Source organism: Melanaphis sacchari, unplaced genomic scaffold (genome assembly GCF_002803265.2).
Source record: "Melanaphis sacchari strain LSU unplaced genomic scaffold, SCAv2.0 Contig0_pilon_pilon, whole genome shotgun sequence".
Lineage (NCBI taxonomy): Eukaryota > Metazoa > Arthropoda > Insecta > Hemiptera > Aphididae > Melanaphis > Melanaphis sacchari.
In genome coordinates this window covers 19,546,165-19,571,590 of record NW_020270366.1, presented here as the reverse complement: position 1 = coordinate 19,571,590, position 25,426 = coordinate 19,546,165, and the positions used below count along the sequence as shown (strand labels likewise).

The 25,426-nt window shown below is 24.1% G+C and overlaps 1 protein-coding gene and 1 pseudogene across 1 annotated transcript in view; one reads left to right on the top strand and one right to left on the bottom strand.

Moving 5' to 3' along the window:
* LOC112600313 overlaps window positions 1–25,426 on the bottom strand; it is a 136,725-nt pseudogene that overhangs the window by 18,136 nt on the left and 93,163 nt on the right.
* The window catches only part of LOC112600304 (phytanoyl-CoA dioxygenase, peroxisomal-like), a 126,720-nt gene continuing 118,046 nt past the window's right edge, over window positions 16,753–25,426 (top strand). Inside the window, exons 1-2 of the mRNA XM_025347497.1 lie at window positions 16,753–16,773; window positions 18,263–18,313. Of these exons, the coding sequence (XP_025203282.1) occupies window positions 16,753–16,773; window positions 18,263–18,313 (72 nt within the window). The remainder of the gene's footprint in view (window positions 16,774–18,262; window positions 18,314–25,426) is intronic.

The window sequence follows — 25,426 nt, the reverse complement described above, 5'->3', positions numbered from 1 at the left end:
CTTACAATACAATATTAAGCGTAAAGCAGGTAAAAATTAAATAAAATAAAACCTCGTTTTCCTGTCAGATTATCTGAGTAACACAACAATTATACGATTATATAACATAATGTGAAATCCTAATGCACGTCCGGATATATCATCATCATCTACGTTTTCGTTTGAGCTTTATATTCCTGCGGTATAGTTTATTTAACATGCATCGTTTCAAAGTATAATAATAAGCAATACGTGTCCGAACGAAGTACAACAAGGCGGAGAACGCGTTGCTGCGGCGCAGCTTGTTGGCCATCGCCGTGGGCAGGAAGAACGGGTTCCGCTGGTGCGTGATGGTCACCTGCGCCGACAGCGTCACTTCGAATATCGCCGACGCTATGCGGTGCCGGTGGTACCGGGCGATCGTGAACACCTGCGAACGATAATAAGCCGACGTTTTACGCGGTCATCTGTGTGACGTGTGCCTACCGCGCGCGCTACGCTTATTATTTTCAACACTCGTTCGGCTCAAAATCATGTGCTTTTATTGAGCGATGTGCTCGTACCAAGTTTTAGAACAGCGTTTTTTCTTGTCGTACGATTAGGTCTCGTCGATCTAAATTCTAAAACGTTATCGTCGCATAATATGGTCAAATATTGGTGTATCGGTTATGCGACCCCCTCTAATACTTGAACTTTAGGTATGAATCTATTTACGACTACAGTTGTTCGGTAATGGAAATATTTTACGAGTATATCTATTGTTATTAAAAATCTCTTGTCTAGGCGGAAGCGCAACTTTTATTTAACAGTTTTAGATATCGGAAAGTTTTTTGACATTAGTATTTAACGTATTGAATACGGAAAAATGCACTTTTTTTTCGCGATAAATGGAAAAAAAAGTGTTTCCAACTCAAATCGTTTTTAGATTTGATAAAAATTAATTTTCGATTAATGCGATTATGGTATATTTTATGGCAAATTAGCACACTAAAAATAGTGATCAATTTATCATTTCCGAAATTTTAGGTTTGTGAATCGATCGGTATTTATTTAATAATTAATCACGAATACGATTAGAGTCAATATTTTAAAACTTACTCTTATGTTACATCCAAGTATAATGACACCGGGTAGTACTAGAGTAATGGTAGTATAGAAAATGCTGTAGAAAATAGTAGCTCGACCTTTGCTGAAATCTGTCGTACAAACAGGTAATCCTGGTTGATAAGTGTAAGGAACTAACCGGAAAACAGGTGGTAATGAGATAAACAAGCATACAATCCATGTGCCGCAGAGCCCCATCATGATTTTGCGGCTGTTTACTAATGTTCCGTAATGCAACGGTGCCGCAATTGCATAGTATCTAAATCAAAATTAAATTAGTGATGCAAGTATTAGGTATTAATATGATAACTTATTATGTTTTCAATACAGTAGAAGCCGCTTATTAGGAACACGAATAATTGATACAATCGCGTTGTTGTGAAACAAAATGTCCCGGAACGGATCGGCCATATATTAGAACATTGAAAACAAATCGGATTATTGAAACATCACATCGGTTATTTGAAACAATTAGGTTAATGTCAGTTGACATGTACACCAGTTATCCGGCGATAACCAATGTACTTGAATATTATCTTTGTTATCATTAGTTTATTTTTACTGTACTTTACCGTAAGTAAAGTATCTATGAAAGAATGCTCTTTCCCGTACGTATTGTTTATAGTTCGAAGCACTCCTGGTACTCCCTTTAGAAGCTGTAATTGTCTTCTGAAAAGCAGTCCAGCACCGCGCAAATGAAAAAGACTTTGAGTAACATAATTAATCGTATGAAAATATGGCCATAGAGTTATTCGACGCAAAAAACAAACTTCAATAGACACTTATTCTAAAAAATGCAGTAAAATATATACATACTTTTTAAAATTGTATATACATAGATAATAATACATTGTATATTTTTTTGAATACATTTGCTTTTAATATATTGCAACATTTGCAACATATGTATTTTTTTTTTTTCATAGTACAAATCAAACCAATTGCTTATTAAAAACAATCGGTTATTTGATAAAATTTCAACTCGGTTCCGAAGTATTTCTCATAAGCGGCTTCTATTATATTTATATAATACTGTATAATTTTTAAGTAATTGATGTGTAAAGCATTCATACTAATATGTGTACTAAAGTATAATATAGTAAAGAGTACAGACTAAACTATAGATTTTTAATAAAAAAAATAATTTATTTTATGATAATTTAAATATTTAAATATTTAAACAACTTTGTCCACTTTAGTATTTTAAGTGACTTATATGTTTAAATATTGATAGCTTGTTTAATTTAATGTATATGACATGTATTAGTTTAACATAAATTTATTTTAATTAGTAATATTTTATATTTTTAGAAATTCAAGTAAAATTTATCATTACTATACTTGAAATTTACATGTGTATATACTCGTATAATGATTTAGCCATAAAAAGATAGATACTAACCTGTCACAGTTGAGACCGCACACTGTCCAAATGGCCATTGGATGTAAGAAATTAAACAGAAATCCGTGAACTGGACACAACCACGGAGCGACTTTTTCGTACTGGTTAAATATCTCCGGTAAAATAGACACCAGTACAGCAATACAGACAATCAAATCCACAGCACTTAAGTGTGTGAGCAATACGTTGATCGGTGAACTCGTCTACGAAAAATGGGTAAATATAGGTAAATTAAATGTTAAGATTTTTGTTTATATGTAGTATTTAAAATTGACTACAGTTTTTTAATGTAAAAGTAGATATTTTTTTAAATTTTAGATTAATTATTTTTTAATTTAATATAAACTCATATATTTTACAAGTGGTTGTTGAACTGTTTATTTTTGCTTTAAACTGCAATATGTAACGTGATCTCTAGTTAATCCCCAGTCACCTAATAATAAACTATTTTTTAATTTATTTCATTACTAACGATATTTATTGGCTTTCATAGGAATTTAAAATTGATCGGAATGAATCGGATTTCACAAGAGTGATCCTTTTGGAGTGCAGGGATTTACTTACGTTTAATTAGACTCTTTTTTTTTAATATAATTAAATATATAAATTCCATAAACATTATTATAAAATGTTATATGATTTTATTAGTTACAGGAATATTAAGCCATGGAATTTTCTTTTAATATAAAAGCTCATATTGTGACAAACTCGATGTAATACTTCTCTTACTATTGTCTATTTTTTATTTGAACTCTCTAATAAATTATTTTTTTATATAATTTTTAATTATTTATCATAAAATATAGTTTAGAAACGGTTTTACTACCTTATAGAACATTTTAAAAAGAAATAACAAATATTTGTTCATGGAAAATGTAAAAATCAATAATTTCTTCCTTCTTGTTCAGAATATAAACGAGAATAGAAGGTAACATAAACTTCTAGCATATATTATGTAGTTACTTTTTATCCATGCTATACTGAGCATTTTATAATAATTTAAAATTAAATAATAGTAATTAATCTTATAAAAATAATTGGATATTTTAGTACATAATTGTACATTATGTGTAAGATAGGTTTTAGTTGAATAACGTGGTTGAAGAATAAAAACGATTGAGAAAGCGAAAATACAATAAAAGGAAACTAATTTGCTACTAAAACGCTCTAATATTTCGCATAAAACTTAATTATTGTGGTTAGTTACATCATTTAACAATGGTAGTTTTGGTCGAGTAATGACATTTTAACAGTATTACAATACATATTATGCCCTGGTTGGTTTTATTTTAAATTAACTACTGTAATTATTATTTCATATAAATGTCTATTTATTTTATAACTTAAATATTTATAATTTTTCAGGTATTTGAAATTTTGTGTTTTTTAATATGTTAATAAAATATTATTCAACAAACCTATTCAACATATAAATTCTAAATAATTTTTTTTTATAACTGTTTTTCTGGTTTATTGTGTAAAAGTTTAAAAGCATACTTATATTATTATAATTGAAAGTATTTTTTCTTTGCATTTTTATGCAATGATAATATATCTAAGCATAGAAAATAGGTAATTATTTATAATTACCCTTCGTCTAAATAACTATGTACTACACTCAAACATTTTTATATTCAGTAAAAATAACGATATGTATGTTGATTATAATTAATAGTAGAATAATTAATAAATATATGTAAATAAAGTAATAAGCACAATAAATAAGACGATTTTGTCATATTATGTGTCTTAAACTAGTTTAGTTAGTTCACTTACTAACCTATAAACTATGATTACGACTGGTGAATAATATATGTTAACGTTACTAAATTAGTAGGAATATTGGAGAACAAATGGTAAAGATAACTATTATATTAGCCACCTAAAATATGGACAATTGTTCGTTTTCTCATACTATGTGTACATTGCGTACAAAAAAATCATGGTAGTGACCATTTTTCGTCAAATGACTATTAGGCAACACATAGCTTGGTAAATATTCTGCTGTTTAATAAAGCCACAACACTAGGCAAGTGTCGACCGTTGAGGCATTTTCTAACTTAATCTAATCTATATGATTTTTTTTTTGCAGTTAAAACCAAAACAAAATTTGAACAAGTATATAAATTACCAACTGTAAAATATCTTTATTGTAAGTTTATTAGAAGTTATACAGTGAGTAAATTTTTAAAAATTGTCTGTTATAATTTTTTTTCGAATTGTGAGTTAATTGAGTCATCTCAAACAATCGAAGGATCATACTTTTAATGAAGTTATATGTAACTGACCTTTATATTTGATGGAGTAGTTGTGTTATTATAGTGAATTTAAAATACAAATATATTCTCATTATAAAAATATTTTTATAATTTAATTACTTAAACCTGAAAGATATTTTGTATGTAAGTTTTGTACATTTTTCCATGTATTTTATTTTGTTAAACATTAAAATTTAGAATCGTATCAATTGCGAGGATAAAATACATTTTATTGACATTGTAATTTCATCAAGATTATTTATAATCAACTATTCACAACTGCATCATGCTCCAATGAATATGTTGAAGACATTTTAAGAACAAATAATAAGATAAAAGCAGTTTTATAAATACCTATTACTAATAAATCTATTGTTTTATAAATCTCAAGTAGGTACTTTAATTAGTACCTTTTTATTTTATTTTGAAAAATATAAATACCTATATAATGTTATATATATGGTTTGCTATTTGAATAAGCAAATAAATAATGTATAGATTACATTTTAAAATTGTATTTATTTATTTGGTATTTAAGATTTTAACATAGAAGTGCGTAAACGCGTATTGATTTGTAAAATATATCATACTCTATTAATCAATGTGTATGAATATATTTTTAATTAAAAGAATCATGAACAATTATTGTATTTCACTGTAAAATGGAATAAAATGGTAAATAAAAATTAACGTCAAGATACTATCTTTTTTATAATAGTGATAAACCTTACCCGTTTACTAAGTAGGATTACTAATAAGACGTATCCGTTTATGATCGTGGCTAGGGCGGCCACGCCACAAACTACCAATACGGTCACCAACTCTTGATCGCCGTTCATCACTCAGCATCACCCGATTAGGATACCTACATCATTCTGAAATTTAAAAATAATATTGATATATTATAATAAATAAATTATCAAATGATGGATACGAATACTCAATAGTTGTGGAAGGGAATGATCACATTAAACTTTATAACAGATACATTAACCAGTTAATGGATTTGCTCACCATATATATTTAGGTTTTATTAACATAAACATTTTCATTGTTCTATAAATAATTCTTGCATTCATCTTAAACATTAACATTAACTATTGCTCTTTTTATTCTAAGATAATGCTTATTATTGTTATGATTTATCAACAACAGTTTTAATACAAATTTAAATTGCACATTTTAATTTAAAAATTTTTTTTTTTTCGATGAAGATTGCTTAAAGATACATATGTTTTTGTACTAACAAGATAAATATTTTTATAATTGTGTGATATTTATGTTATTTTTAGAAAATACAATATATATATATATATAAACGTCGTATAATCTAACGATGTTAATTTAAGTAAATAACATGTATTCAATTATTTTTCATGTAGCCATATTATGGAAGTTGGCGAAAAGATTAAATAAGTACATTTTTCATTGTTAAGATATTATAAATTAAAAAGAAAAAAGAATAATGTTAATGAATACTTATAAATGTCTGGGTAATAGAGTTTATGTACTTAATTAAAAAAATGTATTCATAGTTTTCCTGAAGACAAATATTATAATAATTAAAAAATTTTCGATAAAACGAAAAAAATCTTTGAATTAATCTTTGAGATTGATATTTAACATTAAAAAATTATACTTTTTAAGCTATAATACATATTGTGTATTATTTTATTATTATGTTCTTATATTATCTAGTCATACTCAAACAAAATTACCATATGACACTTCAACGTAAATAAATCGTATAATATCTTACACAAACGTAATACAATTTATAACGGGTATACACATTATTATATGTTATTATAGGTAACACATTTAAATAATCACTTATTATTTTATGTACGTTAAACATTTACAATTTATCACAGAGGTTGGAGATAGTTCTATTCTTTAATTTGTAAGATTATATTTTCCAAATAAAATTAATACGATTAATATTATATTTATAAAAATAGCCTTGGAAGTTTAGTTCTCAGTTTTTAGCAGTCACGTTTTAAAAATCAGAAAATGTCGATTTGTATTTTATTGTTGACATTGGAAATAATTTAAAAATACCGTTTTTTAATAGAAAAATGGCATTTTTTTTATGCTTCATGTTTATAAAACGAAATTTTGTTACAGGGTAAGATAATAGTAATGATATCCTAAATTGATTTGTATATGATAGATATGTATAATACTACATACGACGAAAAACAATATATTATAGTTTAAAAATATATTTTATGATAATATATTATACAACATAGATTTTATTACATATTCTTATATCTATGAATTAATTAATAGTTTTTTATCTAATTATTGTTGTTTAATAATAAAAACTAAGTTCTATTGTGAATTTGAATTTATGATAAATATTAATTGATAATATCATAAGTCATAACTATAAACAACAGTTAATGCAAAAAATAATTTATAGTAACTTATTAGTTGTATTGAGTTTGAAAAATATTAAGGATTAATAAATTTAAAAATGATATATTTTATAATTATAAATATTTACGTCAGTTGAAGTTTGAGTTCAGATATATTTATAAATTTATAAGTTTAATCAATCTTTAATCGATTTATATTGTTATTAAAATTAATAAATATAAAAAAGTCTTATCAGTTCTATACAACTTTTAGGATAATAAGGTGTTACATTTAATCTCAAAAGTCATGGTTTACTGATTCTTACTTATTGAATATGGTAGATAAGTTAATATAATATTTACATATTTTGTTCTCTATTATAATAAATTAAACTTTTTCATGCGACGCTATTATGTGGTATATAAATTTAAATATTTGAATACATTTTCATGCATCAATATAAATGATTAAATCGTTATACGTTAGATTTTTTAAGGTTTATAAAAAAAAAAAAAAAAAAATAATGAAATAATTGAAAAATATTATACTCCTAATATTATAATATTTTACTTTATTTTATTTTTTTAAATAGGTGAACTTATCACAGTATCACTTGGAAACATCTTAAAATAAAAAAAATAAATAACAGGTTTAAAATAATGAAAATTCTATAAATATAATTAATACTTTATGTATAAATGTATACTATATTTATTGTTATAAACTCAGGAAGTATGTTTGTCTGACACGATGACATAAATGTTTTATTTGAAATATGAATGACCTCCATTATTATCATTTGGGATCTTTGAATTCGCGAGCTCACCGGAATCTATTGTTTGAAGAACATCCGGAGTGATAAGGATAAATTGAATTATTTTGATATGAAAATCATACGACGAAAAATATAAAATTATAAATACCGAGTAAAATTGCTAAGGATGTGTATTACATTTTTTAATTAAATAAATATATTTCTACATCATACATAATATAGACAGTTCATTTTTATATAAATAACTATCTTGCATTATGAAACTAAATTCTAATTCCATTTTGTAAATTCAACACAGTTTAAAAATGTTGAGAATTTTTTTATTTTATATGCTCTTAAAGCTCATATTATATGATGTTTTTACTTTAGTGTGTAAATTAAATTGTATAGAAATATTAGTTTCGATTTTGAATCTTTTATAATTAAATAATGAAATTTTATACATAATTAACAAAAATAATAATTAATATATTAATTGCTTAATAACACTTGTCAGACACTTGATGTATTTTTAAGTAAATATAATATATCATACAATTTAAACAATGCATCTGGGTAGTACCTTACTTATAGACTTTTAGGTAAAGTGTATTTTCTATTACTTTCCATAATATATGTCGATTTTTAAATTTGATAGAAAAGTTATAAAAGAATTTTTGAGCAATCCTGTTAAAGTTTAAACAAAAATAAGCATAATATAATGGATTATTTTACTTCACTTTGAATATAATACGTAAAAGCATTATGATATACAATAGAAAACATTTATAAATATATTTTTATTAATACAATTGAAATATTGTTCCATGAAATTATGTTTTTATTGTGTATTGTTAATAAAATATTTTATCTATTTTCTAAAATTTTAAATTATTACGTTAATTGAGTAAAAATGTGTGAATGTACAACTATGCATTTAAACAAGACAAATGTATCGATGAATTGCGATTTGTAAACTAACATGGTAAAAATATACAAATAGGACATTTTGAGAACACGTAGCATCTAAAAGATAAAGAAAATGAGAAAATAAGTAACAATGAGTTAACAAAAAATATAAGAAAATATACATTCTAGAAATTTAAAAATATCTACAGTCTAATGAAATGTATGATATTTGAATATTAAAAATAAATAATAATACCGAAAATGAAAATAAATATTGTTAAAAATAACATTGTCATGGGTTTTCCTATTTTTGGTAATCAGCTATAAAAATTTATTTTGAAATTAGTTTTCAACTAAATGCATAATCTTATATATATATAATATTTCATTTCAATTTATAAAGACGATTTTTTTGTTTTAAATTTTAAATTATTTGGTCATTATTATCATTAATAGATAAACTTGTTGTATTTAATTTTTAATTAAAGTTTAAATTTAAAAAAAGTTTTTTTTATAATTTTGAATGAATATTAATAGAATTTTTAACAAAATATTTATATTTATGTTTTACAAATATTTTACTAGTGATATTTAAATATTCTTTTTTTATTTTATTTAAGTGTGAAATAAAGAACTATTCAATGTATCATGTTTACACGTTTTTACGTATTAAAGTTAAAATTAAAACGTACAATTTTAAGCTTAGTGCGTGTAATTATTGTAATTATGTAAAATTATTTAGTGAGGCAGATGTCGAACATGTTCGTATTACAATCACTATTAATGGTGCAAAAATCGATTTTCAAGTACCGTCTTTGATCACGCAAAGGTGTCAAACTCTCTATTAAAACAAGGCCTAGTTATGTATTTAGTACCTGCACACATTCTTTATTTTTATCGTTTGGAGGAGTTATAGTGGTTGGTGAATAGGTGATTCCTGATACGATAAACACCGGAAAAGGCGCGATGTGTGCAGATGTCTAAACGATTATACGAATGTAGAGTTGTAATCTGATGATACGCAATAACCCGTTCATTTTTTCCCCTCAGAAATGGCAAAATTAAAAACGAACGGATGAGCTATCATAATATTTTAGAGCAAAGCCTTCAATTTAAGGTTTAGCGTCCGTTAAGCTCGTAGATTATGTAGAAGTTTTCTTTAATTATTGAGGTAGACCGCGTGTTTTAGATTAAGACCACTGCTATTTCGATAAAATGACACTGGTTACGCGCAGTTACGTGTCATTAGTAAGGATTTTTGTTTTTAAGTAACGTTTTTTAAGCAAAAACCACCGTTGAACATATACTCTATTTTTTTTTTGGGCATTGTACTCAATGTTGTAGTTTCTATTTAAATATTTAATAACTGATTTCCCAGTTTGCATACAATTAAATATTAAAAAATTAAATTACCATCAACTTGCAGCCTCCGCCAGGTTTAATTAACCATGAGTATGATGCGAGCGCGCACCCACATATACCCAAACACACCCACATACGTACTTACACGTTATACCGACACGGTGAGCTCATCACGTTCGGAAAATTACGGTAACGTCTGTAAACGTTACTGTTACAACGAACGGAATATTGCAATATAAGGGTAAATGTCTTTTGGCCTAATTATCGTCAGAGGTGGCCGTGACACGGAGTTACACACACACACATAAATATATATAATATATATACAGGCGTCTACATTAATAACCAAGGGTCTGCGCGTAAACTCCGGATCGCTCTCACCGCCCACCACTCACGTCATCACCCGGACCTTCTCAGTTACTGTTGACTGCGCTCAAAGCCAAATACACTTGGTCGCTACTTTGCGAGGCGAGGATGGTGGGCATGTTTAATCTCCCATTTAATTTAACGAATCAATGCTACCGGTGAACCGTGGACTTCTACGCAAAAGCGGTTGACAGGTAGGTGTTAGGCAAACTTTATACAGTCGCACAATCCATCGATATAATAATATGTACCCTTATGAATAGCGATTTAATAATGGCTCTCTCGGTTATACGACATTAGCGGACGTGACCGCGACATCGCGTGGTGTACTTAAGTTACCGGGCAAATATTGCTGATTGGTATTAAAGGTACCTATACGGATAATGATATTGCGGGTCTTTGAACATTAATTGATGTAATTATTTATTTGTATTTATATGTATAGAGTCACAAAAGTGTATTACAGTTGTGTGTGTGTGTGTGTGTGTGTGTATTTGTTTGTTGTGTGTTGCGCGTGTAACGACGAGTTCACGCAGGTTAGCCATAAATAATATTGACATGCGTTTTTGAAACTAAAACGCCCGTAGTGCAAAAGTAGATAAAAACGTATTTATAAGCTTAGAAAATATCCTGAATTTTCGTTCCTTTTAAAATATATTATGTCGTTGTAGTAAAAGGTTACTCGAGACGTGTTACTAACGAATTTAAAGTATTTACACTTCCTTTCATTGACGGGAAATTTTTTAATTTCCATCTTCAAAATATTATCATACTTCCGACACATTTTTCAATCACAGATGTAAGTGTGCTATTAATTTATTATTGTTATATAGTGGAGATAAGTTTTTACTGTAGATATTAATCTCAAGCCCACATTAAGTCTATATCGATTCTTATAATGTCTGAATTATATAGTATTAAAATACATAAAATAATTAATGAAGCTAATAAAACAGTTTTTTAAACTATTGAGAACGATTTCCCGTAATCATATGACGTTGTTTTCAAAATATTTTCGAAATTGCGCAAAATGTTTATAAAACTATACACACACGCATATTACCTATATAGAATTCAGTATCCCAGTGGGCCAAAAAATATTGTTTATATAATTTTACTGCTTTACGATTACTTTTATAGTTCTATAACACATTTTAAAATTATTTTTTATTCCCGAGCATACAGTTTTAAAATATCCAAATAGTATATATGCATATTTTGTTTGATGTGTGTAGTGTATGACGTTAAAATTCGCTATCGAAAAGTTTGTATTATAAGTTGTAACGTTATAATAATATGTGATCTGCATGCTGTGTATTTACCATAGCCTAGAAGTTTGGTACCTATAAGGGATACACCTAGAAACGTTTTAGAAATTTTTATATTTCGGTACTTATTTTATTTGTTTTACGTGTCCTTTACCCTTGCAGTAATAATAATAATAAAAAAAAAAAAATACAGAAACTATTGGAGTATTTTTGAACTTCTAAAATACTAAAATTGTTAATAAAATCATATAATATTTCGAAATATCATAAAAATATTGAACGAAAACCTTAGTTTATTCATAAAAAAGCTATCTTGGGTAATCGCCATTTACTTTGTCTTTAAATATGTCATATCTCAGGAAAAAAAAACAGTAGTTAGTTATATAATATATTAATATGTATATTCATACACTCGCTACCCTTAACTAATTTTAACTAAAGGTCTAAATTGACCTTTACCTTTTTTTGCCCTTGCCACACGAAGATAAACATATATATTATACCAATGTTTAATATAAACGATACGATAAACTTCCATTGTTTTTTTGACTAAAATATTGTTGTTGTTAAATGCGGTTCGATAATAATTATTGTAAATATTTGAGCGTAATTTAGCATTAAAACCCCACAGAGAAGCAATTCATTATTTTTAAATTAAAATTATTTTATATACATTTCGGGACTTGAAACAGACTTAAAATCAATTAATATATACTTATATTAGTTAAACAGTAAAATTCACACGACTGTAAGAAATACTATTAATTCTTAAAAAAATTAAACAAAAAATAATAATTTTTGAAAACCAATTTTCGAAATTAAATTAATTAAATATCATTTTAAAGTTAAGACATTTCTTCAAATAAAAATGTGATAGTTACAGAAAAATAAATTGTGGTGAAAAGTAAAATATAAGTATGAGTGAGATATTTACATACGTAAAACATAGAACATGTAAAATCTATTATAGCAGTGAAAAAAAATTACAACAACAATGAAAATTCTATCAATCAATAAAAATAGAGAGAATTGTACTAATTTTCTAATTACTGGAGAAAAATTATCGAGTTATACGGCTATTGTAATTTGTATTGTACACTGAATGTCATTGAATTGAAATGTCTTGAGTGTCAATTTTTACTTTTCTAAAAAAATGAAATGGAACTAAGGAAAATGTATACCTAACCTATCATATAGATTTTCATTTTATCACCTTATTAAACTATTTTGCAGAGATAGCTTATCCTTTTCAAATTCAAAAATATCTAGATTTCTATTTAAATATTGGAATATATTTTTTTCTTCTGGGATTTTTTATTTTTTATACTTGTGATTTTTAATCTTATTTTCTATTTTGACGATATTCATTTTGATTCATGTTTGAAGTTGAATAATTTTTAAAACCTCATAAAAAATAAAAATATTTGTACGCGGTGAGTAAAAATATTTTCCGAATGTTGAGTGAAACAATGCATAGATGATTGTTGTTCTTTCACTTGAAATGCACACTTTCATAATACTCAAAGATACGTTGGAAAAGTTGTAATTTATTTTAATATATGTATCAAAGAGATAATTACAAACTATATTGAATCGTTATTTCATTGGTTTAATATTCATAAAATTAACTTCGACGCATTTACCGTCGTTTTTAGATTTAAGTAGTGGTAGGTTACATATTCATTTTAACCATTGTCTAATATCACTTAAATAATTTTAATTTTTATACATCATAGATAAGTCAGAGTCTACATTTTGGATTTTTCACCACTATGATCGAGAGAGGTAAAACCAATAACTACATAAAATTATGTTCGGCTTTACTGTAAGAACGTATACTTTACTCAAAATCTACAACATAAATTTTTGATTGAACATGTTTAGACAATTTTGTTTCACATACTTCAATTAAACTATTAAATAAAACTAGAAAAACTATATCAACTTCGTTACTCATTTATAATAATATCGTATATATGATTTATAGTTCAGATTTAAAGTAAATAAGTACTAGACTTTACGGTTCATACGTACAAAATGGCAGTAATTATTAAGTTACAATAAATTATAAGGATAAAAATGTATTTAATATAATGTTTTCTTGCGAACTATTTAACTAAGCTTTTTATTGTGTAAATTATAGTTACTTATTTATTAATACGCATCAGAAATATTAATTTCCGATCAAATGCACAAAACTCATTTAAATTTACGTAATTAAAAATAAGAAATTAATTAGTTTTTCCAATAGAACATAATGTTTGATTTGCTAGCTTAATCTAACTTTTAGAAATTCAACTGATACACGTCACATTCAAAATGTTATTTTCTTTGTAAACGATTGGTTGCTGTAATATGGGTAAAAAATAATTTTAGGCACACTGTTATTACTTATTAGTATAAAATACCTTTAGAGTTTAGTATATTATTTGGAACTAGAAAATAATTTTGATAACTGATTCTATTGAGTTATATATACATTTTTAATATACATAATATAATGATTATTTAGTATAACATTTTATTTTTCAGGACAAAGCATTGCCTACTTCCCCTATCACGTTATAAAAATATGAGCTTGAAATATCATGAATATTGAAGCATTGGATGTAGACAAAAATACACTATTTATTTTATTGTTTGAAATAAAAACTAATATAGTTCTTTATTTCTGTATTTAATACAGCTCCTGGTTCAGTATTGTACAAAATTAAATTCACTTCACGCTGGTACTTAAAATTTAAATTAAAGTATCGGAATACTTACAATTTCAAGAGACAATAATGTTAAAAAATGACTGAATGAGATACTAAAAAAAAAAAAAAAAGTAGCGGTTTCTAACTATTGCAATATAAAGATTTTGAATAATTCGTAAAAAAAATTAAAATTTGCAATGTGTATTACAAATAAAATATATTATATTTGCATCATTGAAGATTTTAAGCGGAGCGATGAATGTATTGATTTAACAATAATAATGTATGTAACGTGCATTTGTAATTACTTTTAGAGGCAATAAAAAAATTAAAATTAAAAGAAAAACGTAAATTTTTACTCAAAATCAATACTTGATAAAATAAATTTTGTTTTTTATTGTAATTCAAAAATTAAATTAATTATTTTATTATGTTTTTACCAAATGTTTTTATTATAATTTTTTATACATGATAAATTTTTAAAAATATTTTAGTTATTTTTAAGCTATTTATGATTATTTAAAATTTTTAACACTTTTTAGTTATTTTTTTTATAATTATTGATAAAAATTGATAGATTAAAACATCTATGTATTACTGCGAAATACTCGACACTTAATGTACAGTACCCACTTGCCTACCTTTTTTTTAAATACTTGGCTTATTTATAGACTGTTATTCAAAACTGTATTGAAACACGATTCATGAGATAGAATAGTAATTATTATTATTATTTTTTTTTTTTTTTTTTGATTTAACTTTCAAACAATTTTGATGGCCGATATAAATTGTTAATAATCCATTACCTAAAAACTTTAAAACTATTTAGTTAATATGTAATTTAGTATCATTAATAGAAAGATCATTAACATAATGGAATTAAAGTTGTGTACATATATTATTTTAGTCAGCTCCATAATTTAAAATAAATTTATAAAATAATCAAAGTTTAGATTAAAAGTATGTAATTTAAATTTGTTTGGCAATATACTTAAAATCAATAAAAGACAAAGGTATTTTAAAAAATATAAAATATAAGAGTAAATTTTTTGTAAAGTGAAATTTATAATTTTTCTATGATTGAATTAAAACATAAATTTACGTAAGTGGATATTTATTATCAGTCTAATTACGTTATTACATAGTATAGTTACTCGGCAATATTGATTTGAGTCCGACTAATATTTGTAAGGTTATTAGAGTGGAGTACCTCCAACTTATTAGTGTTATCCCGAAGACTCTACATAGAGGTTGGCTAAGTAAACTCCAAACAATATGTGTTCTTGTTTGAATCGTATACTTATATAATAATGTATACATTTAAATAATAATGATTTTAAATGTCAAATCTGTAAATTTCTTTATCTACTCTTGTAAAAATTGTTTCTACTCTAATGTTTTTTTTTACTTGTTTTTGTTATTTTGATTTGTAATTTTATGTATGTATCTGACCATAAGTCTAAAAGAGTGTCGACAAGAATAAATAAATTAAATAAATAAATACATTTTTGAATGTTCTGAGAAACAAAATGTATTTCATTTTGATGAACCCTGTCGTAGATAACCTTATATAGATAGTTAGGCAATGTTATCTAAAAAGCCTCTATAGATATTAAGGTAATAATCTAGGCTCAATTTAATATTATCCTATTTAATATATTATACAAAACAATAAATAATTAAGTACCTATGCATTTAAGAGTTAATCTTATTGGGATAATTTATTTATAAATTTATATAGTATAAAATGAATAAATATTGCTTCTACAATTTATCTCTATTTGTTGTGAAAATTTCAATACTTTTTTATAAGGTTAGGAAATACAATTATTGCACTGCTGTTCTAAAATTCACCTCAATAGTGAAATTGGATTTATTTATTAATCATTAGCAGGTAATTGCTATATCATAATGTTTTAAGTGATGTTTGATTGATTTAAAACTTAATTATTTATTCTAATAGTTAAATAAAAATTTAAATAAGACGAATTATAAAAAATACATTGGACTGTAAAAAAATAAGTAACACTAGTGTGTCGTAATATTTGCATTTCAATCATTCGTGATAGCTTAATATATATGCACTGTTTTCATAAATATTTACCTACTTCATAAGTTGTAATTAATTACTTAATTTTATAATATAATTTTTTTTTGATGTTTTGGTATTTTTATTAACATTTCAAACTCGAATGAATGTGTTAAGTACTGAATTATTTGATTTGTCTGCAAAGTTAACTCAAAAATAAATATAAAAAATATTTTGATATAAAAAAAAAAGGCAAAAATAATGCTAACTGCTGGATTTAAAGTATGTTATAGTTTAAATTAGTTTTTTTCATTGAATACCGTGGTAAAACTTTGTACGTCTGGTATGTGGATAGTTTGTTTCAGGTGCAACTGGGTTTTCTGAAGAATTTGGCGTGAAAGTCAAATATATATGTATATATGAAACTAAACATCAAAAGAAATTCGATAGTTTATCGTAGATATGAAATATATTTAAAAATATAATTTTAAATAATAATAACTTATAATTATAATGCGTTTCCATGATTATGTATTATGGTATGAAACAAGACGTGTTTTATTACTTAAATTAATGAATGGTCAAACTAAGTAAAAGACTAGGTTGAAACTAAAATTTTCAATTTGAAACTGAATACTTTTTAGAAAACTTTTATACGGAAACTTGATAGAAATGTAAAAATATTGTTAGTTTACATTTTTCCTTTGTGTTTTGTACTGTTTAGTTTTTTACTTACACCTTTGTCCGTTAGGAACAAACGTTTTCACGCATCAATTATTTAATTTTGCTGTGGGTCAGAGGTACACTATTTACATCATAATATACTATATCAATTATTTTACTATCAACCGTTTTATTTTGTGAGACTGTCGTTGGCTGTACACTGGGGTTATGTCAGTTAAATATATGTTCGAAAAACAAAATAAAATATAAGATGAAATTGAATTAACATTAGGTATAAACTTGATTAGTGTAATACATTTTTATAGAATGTTATGTTAAATTTAATATAATGACTATTGAAAATACAATTATTATTTTCATTAACTGATTTATAAAGTTTTTCTATAGATTTTAGTTGAAAATTTTTATGTGAAAATTTTCAAAAAATATAGTGTTATAAAAGTTGAATACTATACAATGGGTTTGTAAACCATAACTATTTAAACTTTTATGGAACACGATTTTTACTATCTTAAAAAAAAAAATCAAACAACCATGCGGATGAAATTATTATAATGTCATACTGGATAATTTTGTGAAAAATAAAAGTTCAAAACAATTGTAGTATTTTTGAGATGACCTTCATAAAAGTAGATATAATATTTTGATAGAAAATAATTATTAAACACTAAATTATAAAATTTTATTTATAATCGTTTTTAATCTCAAGGTTGATATTAATATTTTATTCGAATAAACTAGTAAGTACTATTAGGTGAGTTATCTGTGACTGGAGACTATTGATCAATGTTGTATTTTAAAATTTCTCATGTTATTTGTTTACATTTTTTTTTTCTGAAGTGATTGATGATTTATTGTTATTGATGCATTATGCATATTAGTTTACACTACTTACAATAAATCGATCAAAATAAAATATAAAACAAATTATAACATACAAATCATAAACAATTTCAACGCTACGCCAGATAAATGTGAGTACCACATGAGATAAATCTTTGAATAATACATAAATATTAATTCTTGAAGTTAAATAACGTGATATGTTTTAGTATTAATAAGATACATTTTTATCTCTTAAAAACAGAATTCACAACATCTACTAATTTACGAGTTTTCAAGATCTACGGACTTTCAGGTAATTTCTTTTATATTTTGCACCTTATGTTTGTTTATAAAATATCATCTAAAAGTTAATGCATTATAGATAAGCCGGTGTTAATAAACATTCATACACTTAGCACTTTTTTATACTAGAATTTGTCATAAACCTATTTTGAAAAGATTGTTTTTTTTTTTAATATTTATTTTTAATCAAACCTACATGAAATGTATTTTACGCATTTTTTATTATTGAAAATTATTAATTTGTGAAAAAATTATGTTTTTTATGTAATATAAATGTTGATTTTTTAATTTTTTAATTTTTTAAATTTATTTGTAGTTCCTTGTGATAAATTATAAATAAATAAAAACTATATGTACATTTATAGACTTAAAATAAAAAATGAGTTATTGATTGACAAATATGATAATTAAATATTTCTAAAGCATCATAAAAACGATTTACCTATTGATATTACATTTATTTTTCTGTAAAACCGGTCATTTATAAGGTATAACATGTAAAATGATCTTTCGTTGGTGCATATAAACTTTCAGCTGTTATACAGACTCATAATTTGTTTTACAGTTGATTCTAAAAGTAAATACAACGTCTTGATATACCAAAACTAAAATATAACTCACTAGTGATTAAAATTATTATAAATTGGATAAATAATGAATTTTTTCAATTAGAGTTTCATGACATTAGTAACACATTAGTATTGGCGATAAAATATTATGTTAAAAAAAGTAATTATTCTAACTATTAAATACGTTTGAGATTCAACTAATAGAAAAAAAAAAAATAGAAAATAATGAGAAATTATTAATATAATAATAATGGATGGGACATTTTATTTTATTTTTTAATAATTCATTCATCTCTTTAGTTTAACAATTGAATTACTGGAGAGTTACTTGTCTTCTATTTTCAATACTATATAACATTATAAAAAAAGAAAAACAACCATGTACAATTCGTGCATTTTCTATTAAATGCAACTAATGAATAAAGATTTTATTAAAAAACTTGGACGTAAATTTATAGATGAAAATTTTAGACATTTACAATATTGACGGCGAACAAAAAAATGTTTTTTTTTTTATGAAAATATAACATATGTTACTGTTCGGTAAAAACTTTTCAACCACTAAATGTGTTTATACAAAATAAAACAAGATTGGAATAAATTATGATCTGTCACAGAACATTGTATAAACGTTTGTTTACGATAAATGTGATTATTTTTTTGATTGTGAGTTAATCGATAAAATATACGAACCATAATAACAGATTTTTGATTTATGCGGTTTATGCTAGATTCTATCTATAGATAGGTTAGTTAGTAAATTGAGTATAGTCGATACATTCGGTTTATTTTAAAAGTCGTGTTTAGATTTTTATTTTTTAAGTTTCTACAGGTTTACCATTGAAAAATACCGGGTGTGTGTTGAAATTTCAATGTGATCCTGAACACTGTTCAGAATTGTTATATTAATTCGAAGATTTATCACTGCTTTCAAAAATAGTATCATTGTACACCAATAAAATGTACATCAGTCTTAACCTGAACACCAGATTTTCGTATTATAAATTTTTATTCAAAAAATATTTTAGTGTATCATATAATATAGGTAAAAATGTATGTATAATAATAAACTTGTATATATATTAATATATAAACATATTATTTTCATATAGGTATCTATGGTAGTTTACGCGCTAATGTAATTTAATTAAATTTAATAATTAATATGACGTAATTATTTGAACATTTTAAAATTAATTATTAAAGGAAAAATCTCAAATAATTTAATTTGAAAATATTTATAGTATTTTATTAAATATAACTTTAGTATTATAGCTGTTTTACAATTATTATTTGAGTAACTGTGCATTTTACACAATGTTTTTTAATACCCATCACTTTATTGGTTTCTATAAATGTTCAGATGTAGAATTTTAATAATAGTATAGCACTGGATTCTTCTAATTTTTAAAATTAATTTTACCATAATGTCTATATAAAACAATATTAAAAAAAAAAAATAAAATAATAATAATAAAAATTGGCTGTGTGTCGAGTTGAACAGATTTTGACAAGTCACTGTAGTCTTTCCCTTAAAAAAAAAAATTAATATATAATCTAAATTGATAAAATTTTACAGTATTTCATAAGTTCCTGTAAATTCATAAATTCTACATAAATAATCTGTAAAATGCACAGTTATCCTTATTTTATAGATTAGTATTGTCTTAATTTATCTACTTCGGATACATATAAATCTTTAACTTCCAAGTATTTTAACGTTATTTAAGATTTGTAAATTGTAATTGAAACATTCTTTTCGACTAATAATTTTTTCACCATTTTTTGTCATTCAATCTACAGTCTAACTATCAACCCTACTCAATTTATTTAGATCTTATGTTCCTTATTTTACCATTTTAAGAACATCAACTCATTACTTCTTACTACCCCTTATTATATGTCTCTAATAAACAGTAAATTCAGTTCGACTGATTTCTCTGTAATCAAGCTAAGGTATTGCATTTTTTATAAATTAAATTTTTTCAGTTTTTTTTTTTTTTTTTATTCAAAAGCAGTTTATCATTCTTGGACTATAAAGCAAGTAGCAAGTGACTTGTATTATAGTTCAATATTTAGTTATTAAAAACAACTATTCATTAAATTAAATTAAATTAATTTGTTTATTTCACATATATTTTTTTAATATGTATTTAATTTATTGCACACTGAATGGATGTCTGTTGTAAGGTAATTTTCAAACACTTCAACGCAAACTTTTATTTTTCCCCTAAAGGTTCAAGAACTACCTGCATATAATTATAAAACATTTACACATCATATTATATGAGAAATGAACTTTGAAATTTATAGTCAATAAATTTAACTTACATTTACATCATTATTATATGATTAATTTCTATTAAGTTTAAAATTATATGTTTATTTTATTGCAAGTTAATATAATTAACAAAGCTGTTATTCTCAAGAATTTTAGTTATAGCTACACTTTCAACCATTAATCGGCAATTAATTGATTCCAAAAATGTATGTTGTTTGGTGGTAAATTTTAAACGATAACACGTATTGAATACTGATGTAAATTTAATCATGCAGTTTTATTAAATAAGGTAAATATATAATTACTCACTAAGATATAAATAGATATAAACTATAAGATATTATTAATTTGTGATAATATCATGATTTTTAGCCTTAAATAATACCTGGCGTTTTCTTGTCGTTCTAATTTGATAAGGAAATTAGATCTTATTTATCGATGTATAAGACACATTATATAAGCATAAATAATAAACAAATATTTTTTCAAGTTTATTTTTGTAATTTTTTAAAATTATATTCACAATAATAATAAATAAATCTGTCGGTAAGTATAAATCGACAGGTAAAATGAAGTTTACTAGTTCTTTTACCGATGCGTAAAATTTGCATTTACGTTTATACGTTTGTAAAATAAAGAAAATATAAATATCAAAATGTTGATTATTAAAACTAAAAGTAAAATTAATTTACACTGATCACTTAATTAATACATTCGTCAATACTTAAATAATTTATTCCTAAAAGTTATTTATTTGGATTAGGTATTGAAAAAGTATAAAACCTAATTTTAATGAAAAACAAATTATTGTTGTATTTTTGCAATAGATATTTGTTTAGGTAGAGTATATTTTTATTTTTTTGTTAATATAAATGTTTATCACAAATTTTTAATATGGCTTTTCCTTTCATCGTTAAATCCTTATCACTACTATTTTTCATTAAAATAATGTCATTCTAATTTTTTTATGGTCTCACTGGTTGTTCAATTATGCCTCTAAAATTTTCCTTATCCTTTATCTTATTGTCCCCAAAACTTTGGTATTTCGTGTAATATTTTTTTTATTTTATAATATAAAATATTTAAATATCATTTAAACTGCTTTTCCATCTATTTTTTTGAATTAGTAATATCATTGTTGATCTTTAATTTTAGATTCTGAGCGAAGTGATGCATATATTGAGTTTTCAATTAATGATAGGTGTGTGTGTTTTTGTTTATTTGAGTATTTGATAAGATGCTTAGATTTATACTTTTTTTGGCTTAACTGGTATTAACTCAAAAGTTAAAAATGATAATATGATATGGAACAAATAATAAATATGATTATAATTAAATATTATTCATAAAATAAATGAAATTTTTTTTAGTAAAAATTAGATCAAACTACCTTAAAATTAAAAGTAAAATAAATGACTTTAATTAGCTAAATTAAAAAAAAAATATCATAAAATAAATTTAATGAAATATGCTGACGGCCAGTCTTTGCTCAAAATAATTTTATTATATATAGATCTGTTATTGAATTTAAATTTAGTATTCACATAACAGTGACCCATTCGACATCTAATATATACACCAGAGAGGTACCCACACGCCTATTTTTTTTCTTATTTTGTCTAATTTATAATAATTTTGTGAAATATTATGTTGAATGTGTTTTTAAAATGTAAGAAATTATATGCGAATATTTAATATATTGAATACAAGTATAAATGTATATTATTCAAAGTTAACTTTCAGTGTATATTTTTGCGAAATTCAACAGGTCATTAAAACGGTTTTCTGGTATAGCTTTAAGTTAATCATGTATATTTGTATACTGTTTATATTTATGTATGTTATATTTATGTATATATGTATATTTACACAGATCTATGGTTAATTTAAGACTGGATATCATTAACTTTAAATTGTGTATTTTCAAGGATTAATGCAAATATTAAAATATGATTTAATAATATATTTTATTGTTATTTATTATTAATAAATATTTTTATTATTTTAGTCCTTTTCATTTAACTAAGTTTTGAAACTACTTATTTTAATTTGTAGCATTTATGTTTAGTATATATTTCTTTCATTATTAGTATGTGTTATATTTTCTATTCTGAAGTTATTTAATCATATCGAACAGAGATGAATTCGATAAGAAACACTTAAACATAGTAAGGACATGTCTTAGAGTTCAAATAAAAGTGTTAAATAAAATTTGTACAAAAAATTATTATTTGAAAAATTAATGTTATGGATCAGGGGTGGGTAATTATATGGGTTAAAATTACTAGAGTGCCAATTTTTAGAAAATTAAAATCTAGCGGACCAGAGTATAGAAAGCAAAAAAAAGTCATTCATAATTATGCATTTTAATTAATATTTTTTTAGTTTATAATGTGAATTTTCAACTTTAAAATTGTATGATGTAATATGAAAATGTAACTCGGGCAAGATAAATTAAGCTTGTGGACCACCTATCCCTGTTATAGATGATGCATTTAATGATTCAAAGCCTAAAATGTTGCTGTTAAAACATATAGTAAACAATATTATTTCACCAAATATTTCAAAGATTATAATATAAAAATAAATGATTGGTTTTATTGCTTATGATAGATATTAAATCCGTGTAAACTTTTAATAATACTTAAAATTGAAAATATTTTTGAAATATTTATAAATCGTATTGTTTGGACTTTCTAAATCTCGATAAGCATTGATAAATTCGAATAAAAATTCAAAATAATGTTACGAATTTTGTTATTTTTATTTGAATATATATGTATTATAAGAGGTTTTATTTTAATTTTAAATGTTTAAAAGCTTTTTAAAAGTTGTAGTAATTTGTTAAAATGTTTGGGCTTTAGAGTTAATTATTTAAATAATAATACCTATTATTAAAGTTAATATTAGTCAAGTAGTATTTTCTGTTAACGTTATTATTGTTTGTAGTAGTTATTCTGAAAAACTACTTTTATTCTAAAAGTTAAAACATATTTGAGTAGAATGATTTATTTATTATTTTTACAATAGATACTCAAACAATGTGTACAAATATTTAGACAGTAAAAATAAAAAATATAATGTGTGTTTGTTGTTGAAATCATTATTAAGTATTTGTATGTCAAAAAAATATATTTTAAACATTCTATATCATATTTGTCAAGAATACTTAACATTTAATATTTATATTTGTGTATATCATGCATTATCATTATTTATTTTCGATGATAAAGTTTTTAATTTTTACTGAAAAAGAATATCTATTTTATGTTGCATTCTTTTTTCCTAACTTGATTAAAAATAAATATTTATAATTTAAAACAAGACGTTGCACCTAAATTTAAGTATTAAAATCTGTAGTTATCCTCAATTGGTTTTTTTAATTATATAAAGCTTTTTTTAGTAAATTTATTGTACTTAACATGATTTTTGATTATATTATGATAAACATATTTTTCCAATTTTATTTAATAAAGGGTATAAGTAATATTAACATAGTATTCATAGTTTCATTAAAATAATATTTAATGATACTGTTTTTAAATCCGTAATTTATATTTTTGATATATTATGATATTTAATTCCAATTTTTATGATTCTTGGTTTTTATTATTATGATGATGTCAGGTTGTATTGGATATTGTCAGTACTTCTTGTATTTTAATGGTATCAGGTATTGGATTGTTGTGTATAAAAAGTTTTAATATGAAGCTCATAAAATTATACAGAGAAAATATTTTGAAAAAAAAATAAATATTCCCTATAAAATACTTAAATACATGTATGTATTTTTATTATTTTTTGTTATTGAAAATCCATATTTTCATACACTAGAAACATATAACTATTAAAATATATTTAGCTTATAAATTGCTACAAAAATATCGCCTTTTATATTTTTTTGATGACAATTAATATAATTGTAATGTAATATTGACATAGAACAATTATTATTATGCAATCATTTTTTCAGTTTTTTTGAATAGCGTTATACATAGTTTCATTAAATATACAATTATATTTTCATATAATAGGTCCAACTAATAATATTTATAAGTTTCCGTTTTGTAATATATAGCTTAAAAGACTACAGCCCGACTCAGTGTTGATTAAGCAAGGTATCGGCCAATCGAATTTTAGGATTTATAACGTTTAATTACAGCTACTACTGATGTACGGATTACTGATTTGGTTCAAATATTTTCTTTTAATTTATTATCATCATGAAAAAAATAAAATTATGAAAAAACATTCATAACCACCCCATGTTTTA